General features: G+C 38.4%; 1 protein-coding gene across 2 annotated transcripts; it reads right to left on the bottom strand.

Annotated features, from left to right (window-relative positions):
• Positions 1-962: 962 nt before the first annotated feature.
• On the bottom strand, positions 963-26,163 carry ttc13 (tetratricopeptide repeat domain 13). Of its 2 annotated transcripts, none has more exons than XM_084377537.1 (23): positions 25,879-26,163; positions 24,437-24,531; positions 22,610-22,685; positions 22,443-22,513; positions 22,258-22,323; positions 20,088-20,180; positions 18,400-18,516; positions 18,202-18,312; positions 14,697-14,779; positions 14,397-14,538; positions 14,003-14,177; positions 12,707-12,863; positions 12,211-12,341; positions 11,997-12,129; positions 10,391-10,483; positions 10,059-10,142; positions 9,619-9,703; positions 9,142-9,251; positions 8,460-8,595; positions 6,857-6,936; positions 5,511-5,589; positions 4,654-4,733; positions 963-4,579 (listed from the first exon to the last, which is right to left on the bottom strand). In XM_084377537.1, the coding sequence occupies exons 1-23, from the start codon at positions 26,045-26,047 to the stop codon at positions 4,465-4,467; spliced, it is 2,481 nt and encodes an 826-aa protein (XP_084233663.1). In that variant the 5' UTR covers positions 26,048-26,163; the 3' UTR covers positions 963-4,464. The 2 variants fall into 2 exon arrangements, with proteins under 2 accessions (XP_084233663.1, XP_084233664.1); XM_084377538.1 differs by having other exon boundaries at positions 9,142-9,248.
• Between the last annotated feature and the right edge of the window lie 539 nt (positions 26,164-26,702).

Raw genomic sequence — 26,702 nt, 5'->3', positions numbered from 1 at the left:
CCATTGTTTGCTCTCAGTGATGGCGGTACCAGCCGGCCAGCTGATATAGTGGACCATATCAGGATGTGAGAGGAGGAGGGGAGAATCCCGGTTAGGGGTTAGGGTCAGAAAGTCATATGAGGGGCAATTCTCTCTGCCTGGAAGTTTACAGGATGGTAGATGGGATGACATTTATTGTCCTAATAAAACATCAGGGTCAAGGGTCACTGGCCTGGGAAAGGCATAATCAACCCAAACATCAGGGGGTCATTGTTTTGGTAAGAAATGATTAATAACCATTGTAAAAGTATATGACACCTTCTCTGTTTGTATTTAAGTCAGAAACATTTGGAAGACTGCAGAGAACACTTCGGGTCTTCTCTCCATGCTGCATGTCTTAAAGAGATCTGATTCAGAACGCTGAGTCTAAAATTCTTCGGAGAATTAGCAACTCTCTACCTCAACAAGGAGAATTTCCCTTACAGTGGCGACCTCTAGTGCCTGTAGTAATTATTAAGGCAGCAAAGGAGGAAGTCAGATAAAGTAGTATAAAGAGCGAAAAAGGCTGCATAGGGAGGCGGTTTGGGATAGTGGACAGAATAAATTGTTGATATTGTACTTACTGCCTTTTTACTCATTTATTTTTACTTACTTATCAGCCGTTTTAATTTAAATTATAGTTGTTGTTTTTTCATTTAAATCTTTTCAATTAAAAAAGGATTATCTTAACTGTTTGTGTCCAGCTGGGAACAAACCGAGTTATTTTAACATACAAAGGTAGAAAACATCGCGTACATCACATAACTGAAGCTGCGTACATAATGTAGTTTTTTAAACCCAAACTGCAATGTTTTCCTAACCTAACCTAAGTATTTTTCTTGCCTTAACCTAACCAAACAAGTTGTGTTAAGAGTCACCTGCAACTGACCTACTCAGTCATTTAGGTATGATGTGTTGAGAAAATTAAAGAAGAACAGAGCCAGTTAAAATTGTCAACCAGATTTTATTGACTGCTGAACATTCATTCACTCATTCAATAAAACATTCCCTCCTTCAAGTTTTAAGCTCTGAAGCCCACCGTAGCACTTAATGACCGGGTCACCCAGTGCAAAAAAGAAAATGACGACCAGTCAGCACAATCATTGATGTGAAAAGAAAAAAATGTCACAAAATAATGCAGGAAAGTGGATATGCCACCAAACAAATCAGCTTGTTCTTACTTTGTGGAAATCATTTGAACTAAAGACATTCAATTAAGAACTTCGGCAGCATTTACACGACTTTCAGTGATGATACTTTATCATTAAAGGCCTCTGATTCATTAAAGAGAAAGAAAACTGTTGACATTTGTTCAAAAGACTGAAAAATGTTCAGATCATACCACGTGAATTTTCTCTTTGTGCTTAAACCAACATTGACGAGTCATTAAAAAAACACAGGCAGCAGTCGCATACACACTAATGGAGCCTCAATGTCACTCACTCAGGTATTTTGTTTCATAAGGTTGCTGCATGTAAACATCACATCCCATTAAGTTCCCTCGCGTGAATCACCCTTTGGCCAGGTTAAAACAATATTATCAGGAATCATGAAAAACACGATCAGCTTCGTGATTTGAATCTGTGCATGTTCGACTTCGATGAAAGTGTTGCCAGCGCTCAATCTTGTCAACTACTTTCTAACTAATAAACATTCACTACAGAGTATTTTCTTTTCATCCAATTTGTTTCATCAGATATCGGTGAGCTTGACAGAATCGGGCTATGTAAGGACCGGAAACATATCATTTACAGGGAGTGTTTGATGGTTAAGACATGTGGAGGGATGTGAGCTCTTCCAAACTAAACTACTGCTGTGTGGTGTCTTGAAGAACGGCTCATTCACACAAATTTAATCCATGAGATCATAACAGAATGTAAAGAAAACTGAGATAGATGTTATCAAATGCAAGCTAAGGAATGATAGCTAAGAAAATAACAGTATGTGTATGTTCCCCTCGTCTATAATTAACCCTCAACAGTCAGAGATGTCAGAAAATATTCAGGAGTCTTTATTTCTGTTGCTCATGTTTGGATTTTTACTTATTATATGACAAAAGGTCCAATTACATTAAATTGATTAACCCTAAAAAAAAAACAACTATGACTTTTTTTTTTTTTTTTTTTAATAAATCAATGCTATTTTTCATTCGAAGAAATCACCAAAAAACACAATATCTTCAAACTTGAGAGGCTGGAATTTGGGAAATGTTTGGTATTTTTGCCCGAGTCAAGTCTAAGTCACTTAAATAATAATAAAATCTCTTTTTTCCAGCTGTTTAATTGTCTGCCAATCAAATGATCCATTAACTGACAAATCAGCTCTACTTAATGTCATGAAAAAACTAGTCAATCTCTGAAAAGTCTCTAAAATCTCTGACTGTTCATCACACATCAGTTCAGCAGCCACCCATCTGCATACCAACCCTTTATTGGTCATATTAAAAGAAAGCGGGGTTCAGTCCCCAATAAGAGAATAGACACTTCCTGTGAGTGTCGAGAAAACTAAATGAAAGAGACTGCTTCAAGTATCCCAAGTGGAATTCAATAGCCCTGAAAGTTCTTGTTTCATATTTTCAAAATCCCCAAACCTCCTCTCTGCTGATCGGCTTAACTGTGTGAGCACAAATTAAAATTCCCAATTACAATCTTACGTTAAATGAAAACTTGTTTTGACACCAGAGATCGGAAACTTAACAAATTTAAATTTAAAGGTAAGCTAAAGCTAGGATTTTAACCATGATGATACAACATAAGATAGTTCATGCTGACGGTTCATGAGATGGACTTTGTGCTTTGGGTGTTTCAGTGTGAGCCCTATAAAGCAGAGAAAAAGAGGGTGGAAAGAATCACTTCTGCATCCCAAACTGTGACACTAATGTTCTCCGTCGTCTTCCCCAGCTCGAGTGTGGAAATATTGGGATGAATTCAAGGTGGTGTTGTCACAATCATCAAAATGTCTGTATTTCTGTTGTCTGATCAAAAAACTGATTTAATATTGAACCTTAAAATATTACAAAATTTGACTAAATGTGTTCTGTGAGCTGAAAGTCTATTATTAAAAAAAATTAGAACTGGAAAATAAAAAACGTCAGGTCGGGTGTTGAGGGTTGCCGCATTTGCAAGACGAACACCCGAAAGTATTCGACAGCCTGTAATGTTTTGACCTGAATCCCAGTTCTCATTAATGGTTGTTCAAAGTGTCTACCTGTAGAGAGTTTTACAGATTTGTACGGAAGCCAAGAACGGCCATGTTATTATTATTATTATTTTGTTAATGCCAAGATGATGAGTTAATTATTTTGTTATCTTGAGATAACGATGCTTGTTTTCTGATTATTGGGGCAGATATTCAGCATTTTTTAAAAATGATCAGTATCTGTGATTTTTCCGTCAGATTGCAGATAAAATGAGCTAATTCAAAAATGTGCTTCTTTGGCTCTGATGCGACAATCTCTCATACGAAATGTAGTTGAGCGTAAGTAGTAGAAGTAGTAGTACCTCAAAATTGTACTTACGAACAGTACTTGAGTAAATTATACTTTACGTTTCCAAATATTGGTTATCAGTCTCCTTGATCCGCAATAATCGGTATCGGCCCTGAAAAAGCCATATCAGTCAGCCACTAATCTTATCGCGAGAATACAAAAGGGCGATTTCTCGAGATAATTAGTTAAGTTAACAACTTGTTTCTCAAGATCACATGAGAATTAGGCAGAACTTGAGCTGAAAAATTGATCTTGTAAAATAGATTAAAAGAAATAACAGGACACAACCTCTGGTGGTCTTGTGATAACAAAATGATTAACTCATGCTATCAAAAGAAAAAATGCAAGGATGGCCTTTCTTGGCTTCCGTAAAACTTCAAACGTCTCAATGATTGTTGCTTTTTTTGGTTTTATATTAGTTACAGTCAAAATTCAGGCTCAAACTTTCACAAATGTGTTGTTAAGAGCCTCGTGTAAAGTATTTAAGGGAGGATGACAGAGAAACAAGCAGAATTTGGAGGGGTGATCCGATATCAGAATAAGATTAATTGTAGTTCTAATTGCTATGATATCGTAGGCAACTGGACTTGTTTCAGTTACTTGAAGACATTTCACCTCTCCAAACTCTCCAAACCTCTTGGAGAGGTGAAACGTCTCCAAGAAACTGAAACAAGTCCAGTTGCCTACGATATAGCACTTAGAATTACCATGACTGGACGACTGAGAACTTTCATCCATGACATTAATTGTAGTTTTTCGCAAACCAAAATGTGCCAAGTAACACTTTTGATTTTTCGTCTTTAAATTTAAATAATAATCATTAATGCTCAGATGCTTTTGAAGAACTGAGTCAATGTTTGTTTGGGCTGCAGAAGAAGACAGTCCCTTTGTTCTGCCCAGTGTTTAAGCTCCATTTTAAGACTTTATTAACCCGACTCGTCCACTGTGTAGAAGTCGTGTTAGGACTTCTTTGGACAGTGTGAAGACGAGTCTGTGTTGAGAACCTCGATCATCGTTCTGGTCGACGGGAACGTCTCTGCTACGGATGGAAGACTCTGGTACCAACCTGGCAGACTGTTGAGGAAGGAAAATTTTAAAAATGATCTCAGCCAAGAACAGCAAACAAAAAACGTGTTTTGTCTGATTACCTCTTGAGGTTCATCCAGGTCTTTGCGGTTTTACTGAAGCTGTCTGGACTGGGTGTAGTCATGGCTTCAAAATCTACCAGCTGAAACAAGATTCGACAAGCAAACAGCAACTATGAAGCAAGAGTTTTACACGTCTTAACATAATGCTTTTGGAAAATACCCTTTAGATGAAGATATCTGAGAATGGACTGTCCACATTGACTACACGTGGTCCAGCCATGTGCCATGTTTCCACTTGTTTATCTGCGTTCTCTCACTTCATCCAAGTCAAAAGGTTTTATTAATTTTTTAAGATCCATTAATCACCAGACGCTCTTTAGTCGAGCAAACAGACACCTGGACATTTTGAGAACAGTCAAAAAGTATCCTGGTTGACTCGAGCTGAACTTTTAGAGACTTTGCCTCTCTCACACCTGATCAGATTTCAGCGCTGCTTCGTTTCTGTCTGGTGTGATTTTGTTTCAAGAACAATATGTCTGCTAAGCAAGAGCAAATAAGAGAGACCTTGAGTTAAGTGTTTTGCATTCTTTTTAGAGCCCTTTTCATGCATGGAGTACATAAAATTGCTGGCTGTATCAAGCTATGCTATCAAATATCAACTTTTTGTCCTCCAAGTGCCTTTTATGTGAATGTTTCTTATTCAGATAGGACAGCACAATTACAGTAAGAGCCATGAAAGAGCCAGAGACCTGGCACCTGATACGTGTGAGAAAGCAACAACACAGCAACGAGTTAAAAAGTTTAATAATTAAAAGAAACAATGATGTTTTGTGTTCTGATCAGACATTAGGTTAGAGCTAGGGTTCACATTACCATTCTAACATGCAAGAGAACGCAGGAGGTGCATTCCTGTTTACCTTTCCTTTCGGGATCCTGCCGATGACCTCTTTCCCACTGGCCATCAGTGCTCCCATCACGACTGAGTACGCCACCACACTGAGGAGAAGCAGAGCAGACAAACACTCTTACACACTAGTATCACGATTTGAATGAGAACTTTGCCAGTTTACGTCTCAAACTTCTCGCCTTAAATGTTATCAGAGACATATTTTTAGCGTACTGACCTGGATGACTAAGAACCTTCAGCAATATTTTAGCTGCAATAAACCTTGTTTGTAGGAATCAGTAGTCTTACTGTTTCCTGTGTCAAAACAAACTCCATGCGAAAACCCAGCACCGCACATCTGTAGTATGTCAACTATCAGTGGGAGTGTTTTGTTTATTTGTCAAAACAAAAGAGAATAAAACAGCCCCCCTTTCCGTTTTCTCTGGTCATGTTGCACCAATTTCAAAATAATTAGCATCTATTATTTGTGAGACAGCCCAGTTTTATGCAATCTTTATCTTTCCAGCAGTGAAATACTTCTTTAAGTCCAAACTTTGACTGCTCTAGGATGTCTCTGCTCTCTGGGATTTAGAGGTTTCCTCTCCTTAGAGTTGTCGGAAACTCAATCTGGAGGAGAGAGAAGCTTCCTCAAGAAATATGAAACACTTTCATTAACTAAAATCCACAAGATTCAAGGACCACTGGCTGCCAATAAACGTGCTGAAATTCTCTAAATGTTAATATAGCATTGTATATTTCCAGTAATGTTTTTCACATTGTACTGTGCGCCAAATGTCAACCGTTAGCTACAATGACAGTTGCATAGTAGACTTGTCCCAGCACATCACAGAAGAACACAAATTCCCCTTCTGCTATGTGTTATGAGAAGACAAAATATCTAACGTTACACCTGCGGGCTGTTTCAACTTTTTAATTACCTGGACTGTTTTTTGTCAACTGAAGGCACGCTGTTCTTCGGCCATAAATTAGCTCAGGTTATTTAGAGGTTTCCTGTCCTGAAAGTTGTCAGAAACTCAATGTGGAGGAGAGAGAAGCTTCCTCAAGAAATATGAAGCATGTTTGACTTTCATTACCTAAAATCTGCAAGATTCAACGACCACTGGCTGCCAAAACAGCTGCTGATTTTTTCTAAATGTTATTATTGTAATGTACATGTTTCCAGTAATGTTTTTCACATTGTACTGTGCTCCTGTGTCCATGTTGTGTTGTGCGCCAGTCTTTTAGCGTCAGCTGTTTTTAATCATACGTTTTTAAGAAGAGTTTCTATGTAAGCTACAATGAGGAACACAAATTCACTTTTGAATCAATGAAAATATTTAAAGTTACGCTTACAAGTTGTTTAGACTTTTTAATTACCTGGACCCTCTTGAGAGGGGCATGAGGTTGCAGAAGTAATAAACCAAGGAGAGGATCAGGTTACACACAGCATCTGCATCCTGAAAGGACAAAGATCATCATATGTATCATATGCATGTCGTCCATTTTTAACATATTTTCACTGTGTGTTGACTTTGTTTTTGTTCAGTTTATCCAGTGAGGGTGAAAGCAGAGAGGGCTGCAGACAAAATGAAAAGAACCATGAGTCAAAACACAAAAGAGGTTATTCATATTGTTCAGGTATCTGTTTCAGGTCAGAGCCAAAACCTCGTCTGGCTGTTACAACAAAAGGAGCATTGTTGGCTGCTATCACAGCAGTCAGTATAGATCACGTAACAATAACAAAAGGTGAACCACGGATGCACAGACAGACCCTCCTGGTTTGATAATGTCGAAGTCTAAAAATGTATTTTTCACTGCAGTTAGTCTGAAAGCGATTTACAGCATGCAGCTGGAAAACACATTCTGCTACTATCCTGAAAAATGATGAATGAAATAATGAAATTATTGAGATATCCTCCAGAGATTTCATTAAATTCCCTCCCTAGTTTGGCTTTCCAGAAAACTGGAATCTGCAATATTTTAATATAATATAAAATATCTAATATTCTATAATAGAGAGAAACTGAGGACAGAATTTAAATTTAAAATGTGTAGATTGTTGTCAGATGCTGCTGAGGGAGAACTGCTGCGCTGACAACTTGAAGTGAGATAAATATGTTACATGTGTTGAAACCGTTGGCTGCTGAGCCAAGTTCACTAGTTTTCTGTGCACAAGTTTTGAGAGTAATTCTGCTTTTTATCAGTCTTTTGCCTGTTTTTGATGCAGCTGACACAACTGATCAATATATTGAATAATAGGGAAAAACAAAAGGCGCGAAAAATATCGGTTATCGGCAGATATTGAAATTATAGCCAATAAATAGAGCCAATAATACAAAGCCAAATAAAATTGCTTTCGTTCAGTTAACAAGTGCAGCATCTACACACTTTGGTAGAGTAGGTGGCGGTATGCACCTTTAAAGTTAATAAATCAACATAAGAAGAGGAAGAAAAACAAACAAAAATGTGACAGTAACAGTTATCTTATTAGTCATGAGAAGCAGGTAATTACTAGTTGTCAGTGTCGCCTGAAAAGAATCGATATCGCGCATCCCTATAAAATGTCAATATTAAATATGACTATCACTCTTTACTAAAAGTGTCTTGCTTTCTTTAACCAACAGTCCAGAACTCAAAGATATTCAATTTACAGTCATATAAAAGTGAGAAAAGCAGAAAATCCTCGTATTTGAGAAGCTTAAAAATCATCTTTGCTTGCTAAATGACTTCACCATTTTCAATCAGTTGACACATAAATCAACTAATTCTTTAAGCTTTACAACCATCTGTCACATTTTATTTACAGAGGTTTAGAGTGAACCTTCTCTAATCTAGATAATATACTTATTGTTTCATTTCATATCATAAATCATTGTATTGAAAATTCTTCTGCTTTCTATTACGTGTGGAATGACGAGGTCGTGCCAAAGCAAAACAAAAAAACAAAATGTTTCCCGTTAACTGCAGAGATAAATCTTACCCCGAGTTCAGTAGACAGCATTAATGCCTTTCCTTTGGCGGTGAGGTCTTTGTAGATTGACTCCACCTCTGACTGGTACTGCTGCGTCCGCTCTTCTGTCGTCTGAGTCTCGACTGAGAATAACATGTTGCCCACCCTGAACACAGAAGACAGCTGAGTCAAGTGGGAATTAGTACTCCGTCTTCTTCGTCTTGTCATCATAGGCTAAACAAACTGGAAACATCCTGCGTAACTGACACCAGGTCAACTGTCACACTGTCACTGTCTGATTTAAAAATAATAAAAGTAAGTAATAAAAGTAAGTAAAGTGTATTTATTATAACACATTTAACAGAGGAACAAAAATGATTACAAACAAGTCTATAAAAACAGCAAAAGAAACAAACAAAACCAAAATTTACATATTTCAATGTCCTTCAAGTCTCCCGCACTTTATCTTATAATTTAGGATATTTTATTGTTCGTACGTATATTTTACATTTAACTGTTTATTCAAGACTGAACAAAAGTGTTGTTCTATTCTTATATTTAATCCAAATGATAGAGAAAATATCAGCTATCATTTTTACCTGACACGTGTTGGTATTTTCTCCTTTAAAAAAAATATAGGTTGACAACTTAAATATGCTGCTGTAACAAGCAGACCGTCCGTTACGTTACATTCACTTGTCAGACGCTGTACCTGTCTCCAGTGATGGTGATGGTAAAACCGTCGTACTCTTTCCCAGGATCCTTCATGCTCGGCACTTTGGAGTTGACCGTGAAGCCATCTCTGGTTTTACTGTTGAACTGCTTCACGAAATAAACACACAAACACACACACAAACACACACACACACACACACACACACACACACACACACACACACACACACACACACACACACACACACACACACACACACACACACACACACACACACACACACACACACACACACACACACAACCAACTGGGGTTTTCACTGCTGAACGACCATGAGACATCAAACAACCATAAAAACAACTAGATGTTGTGCTGCTACAAAGTTTACTACAGTAAAACAATTGACATTATAAACGCAATGTCGGAACAAACAGAAGCGGATTAAACAATCTCAACTTGAAAAAAATCTATTTACATTTTTCTTTAGCTAGTTTTCCCGTTTTCCGTCCTTACCTTCATTATAGGAAGCAGATCTTCTACTTTATTCACATTTTCAAGTGCCTGACGGACCTCTAAGAGTCCTCTCGGGTTGTACGCCCTGAGAAAACGAGAATTTGTTAGCTAAAGAAGCAGCAGAAAAGTGAGAAAGTATTCATAGTTAATATTCACTGACATGACTCTGCTAGATAAGCAGCAGACAGTAGGTAAGCACATAAACATAAATGCTGTCAAATTACTGAGTGAGACGTGCTAATATGCAGGTAACACTGAGTTAAGGCTAGGCTCGTCTGTGCTAGCTTTAAGGAAAATTTAGAGATTTTTCAATTCATGCAAAGTTTTAGCGATGGATGGAAAGGAAAGAATTGAAAACATTGCAGCAACTCAAGCAGCGCAGAGTATAATACGTGTTGTTTAAGTCATGGAAGAGAGTAACTCGATGATATGTAATTTACCCATGGTACACCAGTATTCTGTCTTTGATGAAGTCGAGGATGTTGTCAAAGTATGCCAAGTATCTGATGTTGATAATCTGTCCCCTGAGGAAAAAAGAAAGAAAAAAGTATTTAAATTAACTGCCAAAAAAATAAATTCTGCCTTTTTTTAATCTCTGAAAAGTACTTTGAGTGAATGTCAGGACCAAGGCTAGTGGGTTATATAACAAGGGATCTAAATAAATGATTTAGCACTACAAAGCTGAGAAAAACCCTGAAGCGAGGCACCATGGAAATTCAAGTAGCTCATGAGACTGATGTGTCTGACACCGTCCTCCGGTCCAAGTTGTTACCTGATGAGGTTGATGTGATTGTTGAAGCCTCGACTGAGACTCCTGGCGGGCATCTGGTCTAACCACAGAACTGGCTGGTCTGGATCTGCAATCCTGTGAGCACAGCGGAGAAGTCTGTTCAGTCTGTTTAGTCTGTCAACACTGAAATCTAATTAGCCGTCGACCAAAGACTCTTTGATGGAACGTGAGTTGTCTTCTCTGGTTGGAAGGACAGAAGGAAAGTTTACTTTGTTCTGTGTCTGTTTGTTTAGTTTTATGCTATAAGCAAACACGATGTGTAAACAGAAGTGATTAAATCTTAGAGTTTACAGATTTCAGTGACTGACTTCTCAGGTCGCTTTGCTGTAATTCAGGCACATGAGGTCATATCTGAACATGAGCTTCACTCTTGACTTTAGTAAGTTATGAGGAGTAAGCGTGAGGAATTGGTGGCTATCACATATCAACATCTGTCTTCTTCTTATATCTGTCCTCCCCTGTGTTTTAGGGTTATTTCCTGAAGATGATTAGGATTCTGCAGTTGCTCCTGAGCTGCACTCCATTTTTCTTACAATAAAGACACAATTTTCAAGGTCACTGTTCTCACATCGTGTCTACAGACATCAGACACTTAAATTCAATGCTTTTAAGACTTTTTCAAGGTCATTTTTAACCAAATTTAAGACAGATTGATAATCTTTTTTCTTAATCAGGCACTGCAGGTAAGTATAATGATATGTAGTATATACAGTATGTGGTCCAGTCCAGAGGAGGGACTTGTGTAGGAATGTGGTTATTAGAGTGAGGTTAATCTACATTTTGCCAACAGGTAAGTGCAAGTTTAAAGTACAAAGACAGTATTAGGTAGGTTTAAAGATCAGTAATATTACAAATATGGACTTTTGACAAAATAAATTCAAAGACGGAAAGATGTAATTAGATAAAATGCTTTTGACAATCTAGACCTTAAGAATTCATTTATATAAAATTTAATTCAAGACATTTTAAAAGACCTGCAGACATTGCAGTCTCACTCATTGTCTCATCTAGCCAAAACATACTTAAACATAACAGTAACTCAATCAAAATCCACTTTGTTGAGTTGTTAAATTATGTTTATAATTACTTTATTATATTTTATTACACCACAGATTAGTTGCCACTGCTGAAAGTCCAAAGGGCTAAAGGTAGCACACACACCCTTCTTCAGAACAGAGTTGACAAATCTCAAGCTCACCAGTTTATTCTGACCATGTCAAACAACATGTTAGTGTTTCAACCTAGTGGCCTTCATCAGAGCATGCTCGTTTGCATGTTATTTGTCAGCTCTGTCCTGAAGAAGTGTGTGCTTCCTTTATCCCTTTGGATGTTCAGCGGTTACACAATTTGACTGTGGTTTAGAACCAGTATATAAAAAACACTGGGAAGGTGCATCCTCTCAAAGGTTAACTACAGACTAGTTTACTTTTTCCAAAGAAAATCTAGTAACTCTTTCCTCTACACCCCAAAACATCTGTGAAAAATCTATAACACCATGTTCTTGATTTATGTCATGTTCACCCTCCATCAATGATGTATAATTCTTATTTGTGAAAAGGGGTGTTCAAGTTTCTCAAAAATTCCTCACCTCCTCCATTTAACAGCTATGTCGAACATGTCTCTCCACTGCATTTGTCTGGTCTTGCCGTTGACTCGTACTTTAGAGTTGCTCCACGTCCGATGCATAGCCTGCATCACCTCCAGGGTTGCTAAACCCATGGCTGAAAAAAGCACAAATAACTCTTACTCCTACTGCTCATGTTACAAATTATCAGAAGAGCCTCAGAATGTATCAGTGGTACCTCTGTGTATTCTCCTGTTGGGTAAGAAACCAGGAGTGTCGTATTGCATTAGCGCCCCCAAGTGGTCAGCTGTGCAGATCAGCTTTTGGACTTCACTGCTGTAGCTGTCAAAATTTTGAGGCAGCACGTCTCTGAAAACCACAAATACAGGAAGACATGAAGGAGGAACTTTGTCAAAGCTTTCATGAAGTCTGCAGTCTTTTTTTTTTCTGGTCCATGTAGAGGGTCCCTGTAAACCTTTTGAGATGTCTTTGTAAAACAGAAGAAACTAGCTTCACTATAAAAACATCTGCTGAAGAACAATGGAGCTTCTCATGACCAAGAAACTATGAATGCTATCTGTTTGACAGTATTATGCTGAAGCCCACATATATAACAATAACTACAGTTATGCTTTAATCTCAGAGAAATATCTGCAGGGACAATGACAGCTACAGTTACGATCAAAGTTGTGGCTCCAGGTGTGAATCAGCTGAAACGGACCCATCAAACTTACTTGATATGAGGCTGCAGGCCTGGCTGTTCTTCATAGTCTTCTATTAGAAAAGGCAGGTTTTTGGCCCAGTGGTTCTTAAAGTTCCCTGGTAAGTCCTGGTCCACGTTGTACTCTGCTACTGGAATATCAAGGTGGGAGTGCAGGTAGCGAGAGTACTCTGGTGGAAAAACAAGGTGGGGCGAAGCAGAGAGAGAACACAAGATAGAATATAAATGAGCAGTACTGATTTATTTTTATTTTGGATATTTTAGCTTATCTGACCTGAAAAAAGCAGTACGCTCAAGTTTATAAAATAAGGCATAACTTTAAGCGATGCAATTTACTTTTTATGTTGGGCTGTTCCTTTCTTTAACAAATGGACACTGTACAATATTTACATAAAATAAAGTTTCTTCTAAATATAGAATATTGGATCATGACGTTATTTTAAACTTATAGAATTCGAACGTTTTTAGTTTTCTGATTAACAGGATTTTTCTTTCTATCTATCTTCTGTGTGTATATCTTTTGATCTGGTTGATGAGCTGCTGCATAAAATTGCCCTTAAATAATAACAAAGACAGGTAGAATGCTGAACAAACTTTTAAATCATACACATACTGTATAAGAATGATTCATGACATTTGAATAATCCAGTGTAAGTATATATCGTCCTACTTTAGTTGATATAGAAATCGATATTCATGCAAATATCAAACACATTTAAAATTCATTATTATGTGGCTATGTGGAATTTCAATAAAGTAGATGGCTCTCAATTACAGCTGCACCATGTGGGGGAAAAAAAGAAAATAAATCATATTATCATTATTTATTTTTTAAGCTTTTTTTTAATCACAATATGATTAATGATTAGTGGGAATGATAATTCACGCACCACAACTGTTATTTCCAATGAAAAACTATTAAAGTCACGATGTGTGTGATTTGTTGTGGTCTGTTTTCTAACATCTGGTGATTAAGATTTGTAGTTCAGGGCATCTCTGCAGCACTACAGTGAAAAAAATTACAGCTATTACAATTTGGATATTGGACTTGGCCACACACGCAATTTTGATAATATTTCACTTAACTGTGCAGCCCTACTCTTGATAGTTAACTTGCATATGGCTCACCATTAAAATTATAAAGATTTTCAACGACATCCACATCCCCCAATGGGATGGGTCTCCATGACAAAACACCAGGTAAAGTTGTAAAAGAAACAGATGAGCACATCACAAAGTAATGTTTTTCTACATTTTGGTCTTGGTCTTCTATGTATGTGTTCATGTGTGTGCATGCAGGGAGACCAACCTCTGAGGTATTTCACTTTGAGGTATTCAGAGCTGGCCTTCTGTCCCAGCAGAGGGTCGTTCAACATGACTTTAGTCTGAGCTTTGATGCCCTCGTAGAACTGTCCCATTGCCACGTGACTTAACCCCTTCATGTACTGACACACCTCGTTGTAGGGCTCCAACTGAAGACACCGCTGGAGGACGGATGGGAGGAGAGGGAAAGGTGAGAGAAATTCAAACGGACCAAAAAGAAGGGCTGGCTGGACAGACAGCTAAAGCTATTACACAGTGTAATAGTTGATGAACCGGTGGATGCTACAAATTTTTTGTATTACTAACTGCTATTGAAATATAATTTGACTAATAAGGGAAAAAAAACAGAAGATGAGACTGTTTAATTTGACTGTGGATACCTTAAAGTTGCCTATGGCCTCCTGCAGCGAGCCGTGGTGGTACAGCATCATGCCTCGGAGCTGGAGAGACTGGATGTGGTTCTGGTTCAACATGAGGGCTTTCTGGAAGCTCTCCATTGCTGACTCAAAATCCCCCAGCTCTCTGGAAAGAGGAAGAAGAGATACAAAGAGAGCAACAGTAGACATGTGGTTAGTCAGGCAGAGGGGAAAGGTACGACTCTCAATTCCTCAAATACAAACAAACATACTTCGTTCATTGTCGGGGGAAAAAAACATACGAATAGCACAAACTGGCAGTACCTGTAGGCCTGTCCGAGGCTCTTATAGGCATCTATGAAGTCAGATTTCAACTTCAGGGCCTCTTTGAATGTCTCAATGGCTTCCTAACAAAGAAAAACAGAGTTGACGACCCAGGGTTAACAGGAAGTTGCAATAGGGAACAGGAGGATTAACCTAAACTTCTGACTCAGCAGATGGTTCAGACCTTGTATGAGATATGTTCAGACAAATTATAGTTCACGATGTGACTCATATGTGCCTCAAGTGACCACTTCTGATAGGATCTCAATTCTATGCTCACATCTGATATAATCTGAGGAAAACTACACTGAGAAAATAACAGTTTGTTGTTGGCCATATGGATAAAGATATAACAGTCCATCTGGTACCTTCCATTCAGCAGAGACTTAAAAAACATGAATTGTTTGGCAATATTGTTTGGATATTTCAATCTGTAGCAGATGTACTGGAGATACTGAAGAGATAACAGACACTTTTACTTAACTTGTCCCGAGTATCACAACTTTCTCCTGAGTTTTTATGTTGGCTCTGACCTTTTGCCCTTTGTCTTATAGAACAACAGTATCACAGTAGCTCGTTCATAGATTTGTTGGCTTACATGTGCAGTTTTTTAATGTATGATGACAAAACTAAAACCTGTAATTCAGACTGTTTGGCCCCTGAGCAAGAGCCCAACACAAACTGCTTAACACCTGGAACATGTGACATCATAGGAGCTGTAAGCAATTTTCAGTGTTTTCTTGACTCGGAAGCTGCAATTGGCTGCTAAGGGGAGAGCAACCGTAGCAGCAAAGTAAGCTATAGCAAACAGGATATTGGCGAAGCCTGTGGTGTCACAAGCATGTCAACAGGAGTTCCACACTGCGGGTTTAAAGTCAGACAAGTGCTCCTCGAGATCTGACTAAGTTAACTAAGTTAGAGAATAACAACTTTAACCAAAAATCTCCAGCTAAACAAGATCAAGAGTCTACAGAGATGTTAGTGGCTCTGTGAGGCTGTGCTCAAGCAAAATGCTCACCACCAAACCACAATACTGGCATGCTGATGTTTTGCAGCAACAAAACAACCCTGTCCCCCACTTTCTAACCACCACTGCTAATGAGCACTAAACACAGAGGAGAGTTGCTGAGGTTGATGGGAACATCATTACTTTTTGCAGGTATTTGGTCATAAATCAAAGTATTTGACTTGTAAATGTTTTACCTGATGATGGCTCATGGATATTTCAAAGGAAAAGTCAGGGGATCATCAGAGACATTAGAATAAATAATCCTGGGACCATGTCCGCACAAAATATAGTGCCAATCCATCAAGAAGTAGTTGAGATATTTAACGGAGAAAGTAAAAACTTTGGCCTGCTGGTGACATTAAACGAAAATGTAAAAATTTCATGGCTATCCCTCTGCTAGTTGTTGACATATTTGAACTGAAGAGTCGACCTACAGACCAATCAGTAGAGCCATGCTGCTAGCATAGCCGAAAAACATCAAAACATTACATTTAAGAACTTGAGATCACTTCACATTTTGCCATAGCACAAAACTGCAGTATTTGATTATTTACCCACTGCAAACTCTCTCCATATAGCAGTCGAGAAGAATGTTTAGTGTAAATGAAATAAAGGTTTTGATCTTTCATGAAATGGAACAAGGTCAGGAGACAAAGGGCGTATTCACACTACTTTCCGTTCTCACAGACCTGAACTGATAAAAAGCAGATTGTGCAATGTTGACTTTGTTTCCACTATCATGAAACAGTACTCAAGTCCAACTCTCACACCCAGAGTACATCATACTTATGATCAGAGAAACAGGTGTTTTTCAGTATGTTCACAGTGTTGTTGTTTTACAGTGAGCTGCCTGTGGGTGCTGCTCAGGGATTCCCCCAGGAAACTGGTTAGAAAAGAGTTAAAAGAGGTGTTAAAAGCAGCAAAAACCCCCTCATACACACATGTGACTGGATGAAACGCAGCAACTGAAGGAGCTTTGCAGATAAGCCTCGCAGATTAAACAGCTGCAGACGCTGCTCTGCACTTAATCTGACATCAATTTACCAAAGTGTGAAAAACATTGCGAATGTCTGGAACTAGACCTCGACGATTACAAAACAGCAACATAAATAACTGCTGAGCGTTATGTATTTAGAATATTAACTTCTCTCGCGGTGGAGCAATGGGTTTTGTTCTATTTGAGTTGCTGCAGTGATTAAAAGTACAAGTATTAAGTATTTTAATCAAAGGAGTAAATGCACAGACAGAGATGAGCAGTCAGGTATTAAGCTGGCAGGCCTAGCACTGAACACTGAAGCATTGAACCCTCTGCTTTGTTATCAGTTTACTACACGGACAGACTACCTCTGCAACAAACAGATACCGAGACCTCTGGTGTGACATGCTGCAAACTCTTCCTACTGAGAGAGGTCTGTTCAAAAGACTCACTGTGATGTTTCCCCAAGAGCCGGCTGTTCTATCTGCTTTGCAGCTGCTTCATTAGGATTTGGATCAACAGATGTAAATCACATATAGGCTCCCTCATTCAGACTTCCTGAACTTGTCCCACACTATCCTCTAAATAGACTTCTGTGTCCGTGTTTGGAATACCATTTAAACCCTCCACCCTGACAGCAATCTTTGGTGTGGTCGAAGGAGACTTATCTGTATGAACAACAAGCTAATTTAGTGGCTTTCACTTCTATTGAGGCCAGACTCCTAATGGAAGCAAGATTCAGTGGATTAGAGGTCTCAAGCACTTTCTATAAAAAATAAAATAAAGTATACTCTTAGAGGCTCAAGTGGCAGGTTCTATTATTTATGGCAGCCATTTTTATCTTATCTTGACAGTCGGTCTCTTGTTGGACTATACAAGCTCCATTAAGCCTGGATGGATGATTTATGATTATTTACTCCTTCATTTATTTCTCACTGTTAATTTTGTTTACTTTAATTATGACCACTAAGATTATGATTTGTATTGCTCTCTGAAAAGTTTTATTTTTCCTTTTCTTTCAGATTTTTGTCTGAAACAGCACTGTTGATGTCCTCTGTATTATTTTGTTCTGTATGTAAAAGCTATTAATAAGATTTAAAAAAAAAGACAATTGGAAAAAAGTAACTAAGATTGCACATAAAATAATAATTCAACACCATGAGCTTTGGTCTAGTTTATGTCCTTACTGATAAAGTATATCAATCTCTTTATCTAATTTGAACTTTTTCCATATGCATTAATTCTGCATGTTGTAAACAAAGAATAAGTGGTTTTTTATCACTTCCTCCATGAAATACCGGAGTATTCTGAAAGAGCTGGATTGGTTTGAAGCGACTCTCACAAAATGTCCCTAAACAGCCAAAATGTTTCCAGTGGTAAGAAGACACCAGCCACAGCATTTTACAGCCAACAAAGGCCTTTTGTCAGGCTGATCATAAAAAGTAACGGAGGGGAATAGAAAGCACAAAAAAAGGCGACAATAAAAAAAGACAAAAAATAGGTGCCAGTGAGCATCTTACTTTGAGCATGCCTCTGTGGAAGAAGGTGAGGCCTTTATAAAGCATCGCGATGGGCTGATTCTTCTTCAGCTCTAAGGACTGCTGGAAGTCTTCCATAGCTGCCACATAGTCCTGGCGGGAGGGCAAAGCACAGGATCAGCCTATGGCACCATCAAAACATGTACGTACACAGAGAGACTGAACATTTGATAATCAGACCTCTGAGATGAAGAGCAGCGTTCCTCTGTGTCTGTAGAGACGGGCTGACGGCTGCAGCTGGATGGCTTTGGTCAGATCGGCCAGAGCCTCGCTGATACGACCCAGAGGAGACAGGATCTGAAGACACATCCACACAAAAATAAATGTAAAGATGAAGTATAAGCACGAAATAAACGTCCGATTAGTGCAAAAATCCTGTTTTTATCAACGCTTTTCAATTTCTTTTCAGCGAATCATACTGATTTACAGGTAAAAACGACAGAAAAGATGAAGTAGAAACTAAACATTTTTCTGTTAAAAATAACAAAAGCTAAATCTTGCAGAGTAAAATTTAAGAAAGACTCTAAATCTGATTATCTGATGGTTGCATTATGTTTGTGAAATTTTCTGATGCTTTGTTCTAAACGAGTTTCCACAAATGAAACTACTTTAAATGACCTAACGTGACAGGATAAAGACAAGTCTGTTTAACTAGTTTTGTCCCACTTCCACATCAGATTGATTACACCACAGATGTATTTGAGTCACATCTTAAAGAGGAAACAGCTCAATATAAGCATCAAACTCTCTCTGGAAAACTATAAACTCACATAACTTCATGATTGTTTACATGTCTACATCTTACTGGCTATTGCTGAACACAACTGCACTTGAAAACTGAATATCTACAACTTCATCACAATATGCATATTTTTCCATATCTTCTTTTTTGTTTCTTGTCCTCTTCTGTTTTTTTTTTAAATAAACACTGATGCTGATATATTACAATATAATATAATGTAAAAAACGTAACTTGGATGAGGTTAACAACTGGATTTTTATTAGAGAAATACCAACTAAAACTGAAACAAAAACAAAAGTCCCACTACAACTTCTGATTGCATCAGAAACACACTATGCAAATCACGTGGACCAGAAGAAAGTAATTTTGAGCTGATCAGACACTGAACAGAGGTCAAAGAAGTACTCTGATCTTGTACTGAATTAAAAGAGCAATACCACAGTGTAGAAATACTCTGTACACTCTTACATTTTTACTTAATTAAAAGAACAAAAGTATTTGCACCAAAAGTAAAAGTACTCATTATGCATCATATATTTCAGAATAATACTGGAATTACTGATGCATTCATGCGTTCATCACTTGAATGTTACAGTTGGTAACATGTGGCTTATGTGGTTTAACTACTTCATATAGTTTATCTGCTTGGTGGCTTTTGAACTTCCCCTCGGGGATCAATAGAGTTTTATCTATTCTAAAAAAATGCATCATCATGATCATCATCGTCAAATAACTGTGGTTGTGTAAAAAGTACAATATTTTCCTCTGAATTGTTGTGGAAGTACAAATTAGCAGTGAATGCAAATACTAAAGTAAAGTACAGTATGTGAGTAAATGTACTTAGTTACTTTACACCACTGCATCTGAACATAAAATAGATCAGACATAGAGCTGATTAATGATCAGCTCCAAGTTATAAACAGTATAGAAATGAGCTACCCAAATGAATGAAGGGATATACTAGAAATGTAATCAGTTAAATTATATCCATTGTTGCCAAGAGCTGCAGTCTTAAAGTATATTATGGCACTTGAAATCTCTTTCAGGGGCTTCAGAGACCTATAATAAACCGCACTAAATGACTTTTGGCACTGGGTTACTCTCTCTGTCCAAGGTCAGGCCTCACCTCTGCTCTCTGTTCGTAGACCTCTGGCCAGTTAGGCTCCAGAGTGATGACTCGGTTGAGCTCGTACAACGCCAAGTCAGCATTCTTTATGTCCTGGCGTGGAGACAGAGGAAGGGGAGGAGGTTACATTTTGTTGACATAAACCTTAATGCATAGTGAACAAAGCTAAGAGCAGAGCCACAAAGAAACAAACTATACACAAAACCTGCTGTCATGCCTTTTTCCTGGAGGGCACACTCGTACCCACCCATAACCGCAGAGTCCTGGCAGATTGAATTTGCATTCATTGAATGACACAGTGAGTCATTCTGTGTTTACCTGAGACTGCTGCTGTCGCCAACACTCAGGATGCCTTTTATTTTTTAGGCATCCAAAAAATGTACAAAGACAACATCTTCCGGTGCTGCCAAATACCAGGGTGGCTTTCAGAAAACGTGTAGTATCCTTTTAAGTCTGATTTAGGAAACATATTGGCAAAACTCAACATGAAAAGGAGTCGACTAATTAAATTAAGAGTCAACGTGACTCAACTTTTAATGCAAATACTGTAAACGCAGCACATCAATATAGAAAACACTGACAGCAGCTTTGTAACTTGTAATGAAAAGTATGAGTCATCTGCTATGAATAATCTGAAGACCTTGGCTACAGCTACAGCACAGCACTGAATGGTGGGTGTCTCTGACAAACATTAATTATCATGCTGCAACACTTTCTCCCAAACAAGTACATAATACTTTGGAGAGACTACTTCATGTCTCAGTCATAACTTCATTACTGGGTTTACTATGTAACTGCTTTTACCTGACTGAGATCATTCTGATTAAAAGATCCCAAATTAACTGTTTACATGGACGGTGAATACAGTGAACCATTAAGACGTGTGATCCCCTTTCCCCAAAGCAAATCTTAATATAACTTTATGGATGTGTGCATCCTGGTTCCACCAGCTGTGAAACATCTAATGTGCCGATACACATAACCCTAACCCGATAAAGAACAGGCACCTATAAAGTGACAGATTTTTGAATGGAATTTGGCTTGTTCTGTTCTATGGGGAGCCCACTACGACAAATGCCCCTTTAAAAGTATCGTAATTTAACATTTCTTAGCTTATCAGTAAGTATACACATCTAACAGTTGGTGAAACATGACGTCTTATGATTCAGCAGGAAATACTTGTAAATTCGGCATATAACTTTCTGACAAAGCTTTAGCTATTGCACCAAAACTTAATACATACTTTAATTAATGCTTGAATACCTCCAGCCCCGTTCAAGCAACATTAGTTGGTGAACAGTGGTCCTGGTGACAACAGGCAGACTCATTCTAAAAGCGGATATGTTATTGCTGTAAGTGATGCTTCTTCGATTGGGAACTATGCTGAATTTACGTATAACTCTAGGTGATCTGTTGTTCTGTTAAGCAGCTTCTCAAAGATTTACACCAGCCCTCTGAAGCCAATTGAAAATTAATTCAGATTGGGCCTGATCAGGACAATGACTTCCAACTGAGGTGGTTATATGGGGCATTTTTATTCTGGTTGGGCTATTGTTCTGATTATCAGTGATATATTAGAATCCATGTAAAAACAACTATTACGGACCGGCAGATGGCTGACCAGAAAGGGTGCTCATAATTTACGAGGCACATTCAACTTCATTTTAATGGTTGGTGAGAGAGTTACAAGGTTCTTCGCAGTTGCACAGAAATTATCATAAGTATCGTAAAAATTACAGCTCAACTGAAATATTGGTTGATATTGGCCTGTCACAGATATATTGATATCGGTGAATATGTTGCCCAATATGCGCTTTTTTTAGAGAATATACTGTAGAAAAACATGCATAAAATATATAAAATTAGTAAATACCCAGTAAGGTTTGTCCTTTCAGATATAAAAATGATTGTTAAACTCTCAAATATCCTGTCTCCATTACATATGATTGTCACAAGTGTTTGATAACCACAGTTAAGGGATCACTGCAAAAACTGTGTGTATATCAGCCGATATATTGATATTGATGATTTAACAAAAAAATCCCTGATATCAGTATCGGCCAAAGAAATGCAAGAAAATATGAAACCACTCGAGATAGAACTATTTCTAAAAAAGCTTGACTGTTATTAAAGCCAAACAGTGCAGTAGCATTCCACATTCATCACTCACCTGTAGACTTTTCTTCCCATAAGCTATCCCTCTCCCATAGATGGCACTGACCAGCTCCGGGTCGCCCTTTATCAAAGACACAACATGTCAGGAAAATACTCTTGAGACACAAAGAAAGGAAGCTGTGCTGCAATCCTAATACATGTATTGAGAGTGAATATCTGCTAATTCAGCAGCAAACTCACCTGTAATAAGAGTGAGAAGTGTTTGATGGCTTCATCGTAAAGACCGTTGCCTATCAGAACGTAGCCTATAGCTGCGACGACAGAAATGACGACAAATAACATCACAAAATCATACACGTCCGCTCGGCATTAATAAGGCTTGTGCTTAGAACAACGTGAAAACTTACCAAGTTCTTCGTTTGTGTTGTGGTTATCTACGGGGAAGGGGATTTTTTTCTGTTCTATAAACAACTTGGCCTGGTTCTGTGAGAGACAGAGAAGAAGAAAAAAACATCACATATAGGCGAAAAAAAGAGACGTATACCGAGAGACGGCGCTGACACACAGGAAACAAAATAATGGTTTCCTGTGTGAAGACAAACCCACCAAAGGGGGAAGAAACACAGATACAACACTGTGAGGCTGAAAAGTGGAAAGCTAAAAACTTGTATTTAATGTGTCTTTAAGGTTTACAATCCAGGGACACTTTGCAATGTAAAAAAGTATATTTAATATATGTGTGAAGCAAATCAAATGAACCTTTGTCAAGGATATTTTGGTGAGTTAAAAGGGGTTTTAACAAGCTTTCCAGCATCTCTCAAGGTTACACTGTGCAATTAAGCCTCACAGAAGAGAGAAAAACATCCTTTCTGATGTCAAGGTTTCTCACTACTGCCAAGCACATACTTATGCAGTTATAAATATTCAGTGTGATGCATCAAAAAGCTAGTTTTCTCTCCTTCTCAAAGTGTCACGTTTTATTTACTCTGTAATCCCAAAAGTAGAATGGCAGCATGACATGATGCAAATACCATTGCAGGATGCAAATTTGACAGCATGCAAATGTTGCTGTGGCGGCAATTTGGGTTTCCAAATACAAAACGAGACAACTGACAAGACAAACACATTCCCACATTTATATCGTCAGAGCCAACAGAAAGCAAAGTCATCAAAACGACACTGAATCACTGACATAAGGTCAAAAGGTAGAGATTTGGTTCTCTTTTTTCTTCCTTCCAGGGAAGATACACTATATGTGTAAATTACAGGGGTTTTTTCCCCTTCTTAGGCTTTTATAAGGATGAAACTGCTCTGAATATGAAGTCTTGACTTAGATGACCTCCAGTAGTTTTCCCCTGGCAACAGCGATTAAGAGGGGCACTGTGAGTGTGGTCAGTACACTCTCACATCACTGCTGAGTGTTCGTTTTCCCCAGAAATAAAAAGTCATAACTGTCATAAAGCTCCTATATTGTAGAAAGTGAGATTTCCTGTCTTTTTTGATTATTTAACAGGTTCAGGTGCTATGTACACTTAAAGTATAAAAAATCCAACAGAGTTGAACTCACTATGACTTGAAAATGTGTTCCAAACAAACACACTTCTTATTATAACTAGTGTAAGTAGACACAGAGAAATGCACACAGCCTGTATTCAGAAACTGTGCCTTTAAACGAGCCATCAGGACTTCCGTTACATTATGATGTCACAACTATACAGTCACCCCCTCAGCCACGGCCATGGTTGCAAAATCACCGGCAGAGGGAGAGGTGATGTGAAAACATGGTGGGCTGTGCACGCTCAGGCTTCTGAGGCCTTAAGGAGACGGGCACTAGAACAGAGTGTTAAATAAAGGTGCTGCAGCAATGAACTGTATTAGAAAAGTAATTAAAAACACATGTAAACATGTTCTAGTAGACACCCTAAATGAAAGTGTGAACCTGAGAATATCAAAACAAAATCCAGGGAATATGTATCAAACTGAAAAATGGGTATATAAACAAACCTTAGGGGACGATAAGTCAGGTTCTCACTGTTAATTCAGAAATGAAAGACTGGAGTGCTACGTTGTCACACAGAGAGTTTGCACATGGCACAGTGTTGTGCTATTTATATAAAACAAGCTGTTTAGCGTTGACTAGAAACCACTTGTTTTTTGACGGAAATCGTTACAGGCAGTGGCTGTTTTCGATCTGATAACTCGATGTGTGAGCGTGTGTGTGTGTGTGATCTCACCAGGATCTTCTCTGCGTTAAGTGAGAAGACTGACTCGCAGGGCGGGTTGCTTCCCTCCTCGCAGTCTGGGTCCTCCAACTGTAAAATTGAGGATTCTGAAAAGACAAATATTCTGAGCATTTATTATGTGAAGCACTGAGCACAATGATTAATATCTGTGTGAACATTTTTTTTAATTTATATATAAAAATTCCCATCCTGCCGAACCGTTACTCTTTCAAGTTACATTTGAACAATCTTATATTTCAAAGGAAAAAATGTCTGCAATGTCAAGCGGACCTGACCCCACTCATCGAGGATTCCAATCCAACAAGGCATGACAGCAATGTGGTTTAGAGTGACTCAACCTAGCTCCTCAGACAGTTTGAGCATCTAATAAAACATTTTCATCATCCCACGGAGACAACCACACCAAAAGCTCCATTCAAATCTTGGCAGTTCAAAGTAGCACGTTCATTTTAAAAAATTAAACAAATAAAGGAACAAACTAGTACTTTTGCATAGCCAATTTACTGCAAGCCACGTCCACTTGCTCAAACTATTTCCCCAAATTTGAGTATTTTTCATGGCAAACAATGCCGGCATAGTGAACACCACGTCGCTTTTCGATATCTTCGGAGTTATGTTATTGTTAAAATGATGTGAAGCACAGACATGGACTGATTTGTAAAGTCTCCTCTGCATTCCCACACAAAGATTAAATATTTTTGATAGTCATAAAACTGTTTTTTTTAATTCTGTCTCAGAGTTCAATGGTGGTTTAAACCAAACCAGCTGATTGCCTAGGAGGAAGGAAAATCACATTAAAAAGGTTAAGAAAACAAATGATGTTAAAATATGTCTTCACCTCAGCAAAGATGCATTGAACCGAGCAGCACCAACCAAAAATGAATGTGAACTTGTAAAACCGGTTCACCTGTCATACTTGGTCTCCTCCTAAAAGCTGAGATTTGATTAATAATATAAAATTCTACAGCTGGGTGTGTTAGTAGTAAGCAGAATCCACGAGAATATCACGACCATCAGAAAAATCTTTCAGTTTCCCTTTGTTAAAGGCGCAATTTAGTGGCCGAACGAGGCAACGCTAGAATTCTGTATTTTTTGACTGGAGTTTGGTGCTGACCTCTTGGGGTAAGCTAAAACAAGCAGTTTGTAAGTTTACCGTTGAGTTTGACTTTCCTTTCTGTTTTGCACACATCAATAGACTCAGTGAATCTCTCACAGCGGTGCTACTCTCGTTCTCCTGTCTTTTTGTTTCAAGTCCCATTTAACCTCCACGGCAGTAAGAGCCGCAGCTTATCTGAGTTATCTCCTCTGGGCTGTCACCGCTTGTTGTTATTAGCCCCTTAACGTTAGCTTACACTCGGTTAAGCTAGCCGGGTTCAGTGACAGTTAGAATCGGGGAGGACGTGGCAAAGTAACAGCGATAAGAGACACTTTACCGCAGTCCGCCGCGTACTCTTCCCACTCGGACAGCGAGCTGCATCCCTGCTTGTGGAGCTCATTGTTGAACAAAGTGAGAGTGGAGAAATACTCGGAGGAGAAGATGGCCCGAGACAGGTACAGTAGTGAGAGCGCTACCACAACAACAGCCCGGCTGGCAGGGGCCATGTTGTGCTACATGTGTGACGCCAGAGAGCGGAAGCCGCAGCAGCTCGACCAGACAGAACCAACGAACACGCCCCCCTCACGAGCGACGGGAGGCCAACGAGAAGACCGCAGCCGGAGAAGATGATAAGACTGCATGTCCCAGCACCCTCTGCGGCTGTCAAACCGGTTCCTCTACCGTCAAGTCCAGACAGAACAAAGCATTTCCGTTGTAACTTTCAAATTAAAACCGTCCATCACATCTTTTAGCTTTAATAAGTACAACTAATTACACTAATCAAAATGAGCTAGGGACAAAATTGTTGTCCCCCACATTTCATTTGCATATTCATGCACATGCATATACGCACCCATATCCCAATATCCCTAACTAGTTTTGAGTGATCTAGATAAGTCAGCAAATATAATATCTTCTGTTCTAATTAGCCTATGGTGTTGCAAAAATCACATACTGAATCCATCCTTTACCAAAGTTTGAATTTACCAAAAGCATAATAATATTATACTCCAATATGTAGTACAGTATATAGTTGTTAAAGGAGTATTCAGATCATTTATGTAAGTCAAAATAGTAATAATACATAACAAGTAATTGTCCTGCACTCACAATGTAAAGAAGTATTAGCAGTGAAATGTACCAATGTAATGAAATGTAGTA

Source organism: Pagrus pagrus (assembly GCF_965226575.1).
Source record: "Pagrus pagrus genome assembly, chromosome: 16".
Classification (NCBI taxonomy): Eukaryota; Metazoa; Chordata; class Actinopteri; order Spariformes; family Sparidae; genus Pagrus; species Pagrus pagrus.
This window is presented reverse-complemented; position numbering and strand designations above follow the sequence as displayed.

Bases quoted from the DNA above. Each gene is read 5' to 3' on its own strand.
- ttc13 (XM_084377537.1), bottom strand. From the start codon at position 26,047: ATGGCCCCTGCCAGCCGGGCTGTTGTTGTGGTAGCGCTCTCACTACTG. The intron at 14,780-18,201 runs GTAAGATGCTCA...TTTCTTTGTTAG, and splicing joins TCCACAGAGGCATGCTCAAA to GAAGCCATTGAGACATTCAA. The intron at 10,484-11,996 runs GTGAGGAATTTT...CTGTGCTCACAG, and splicing joins ATAGCTGTTAAATGGAGGAG to GATTGCAGATCCAGACCAGC.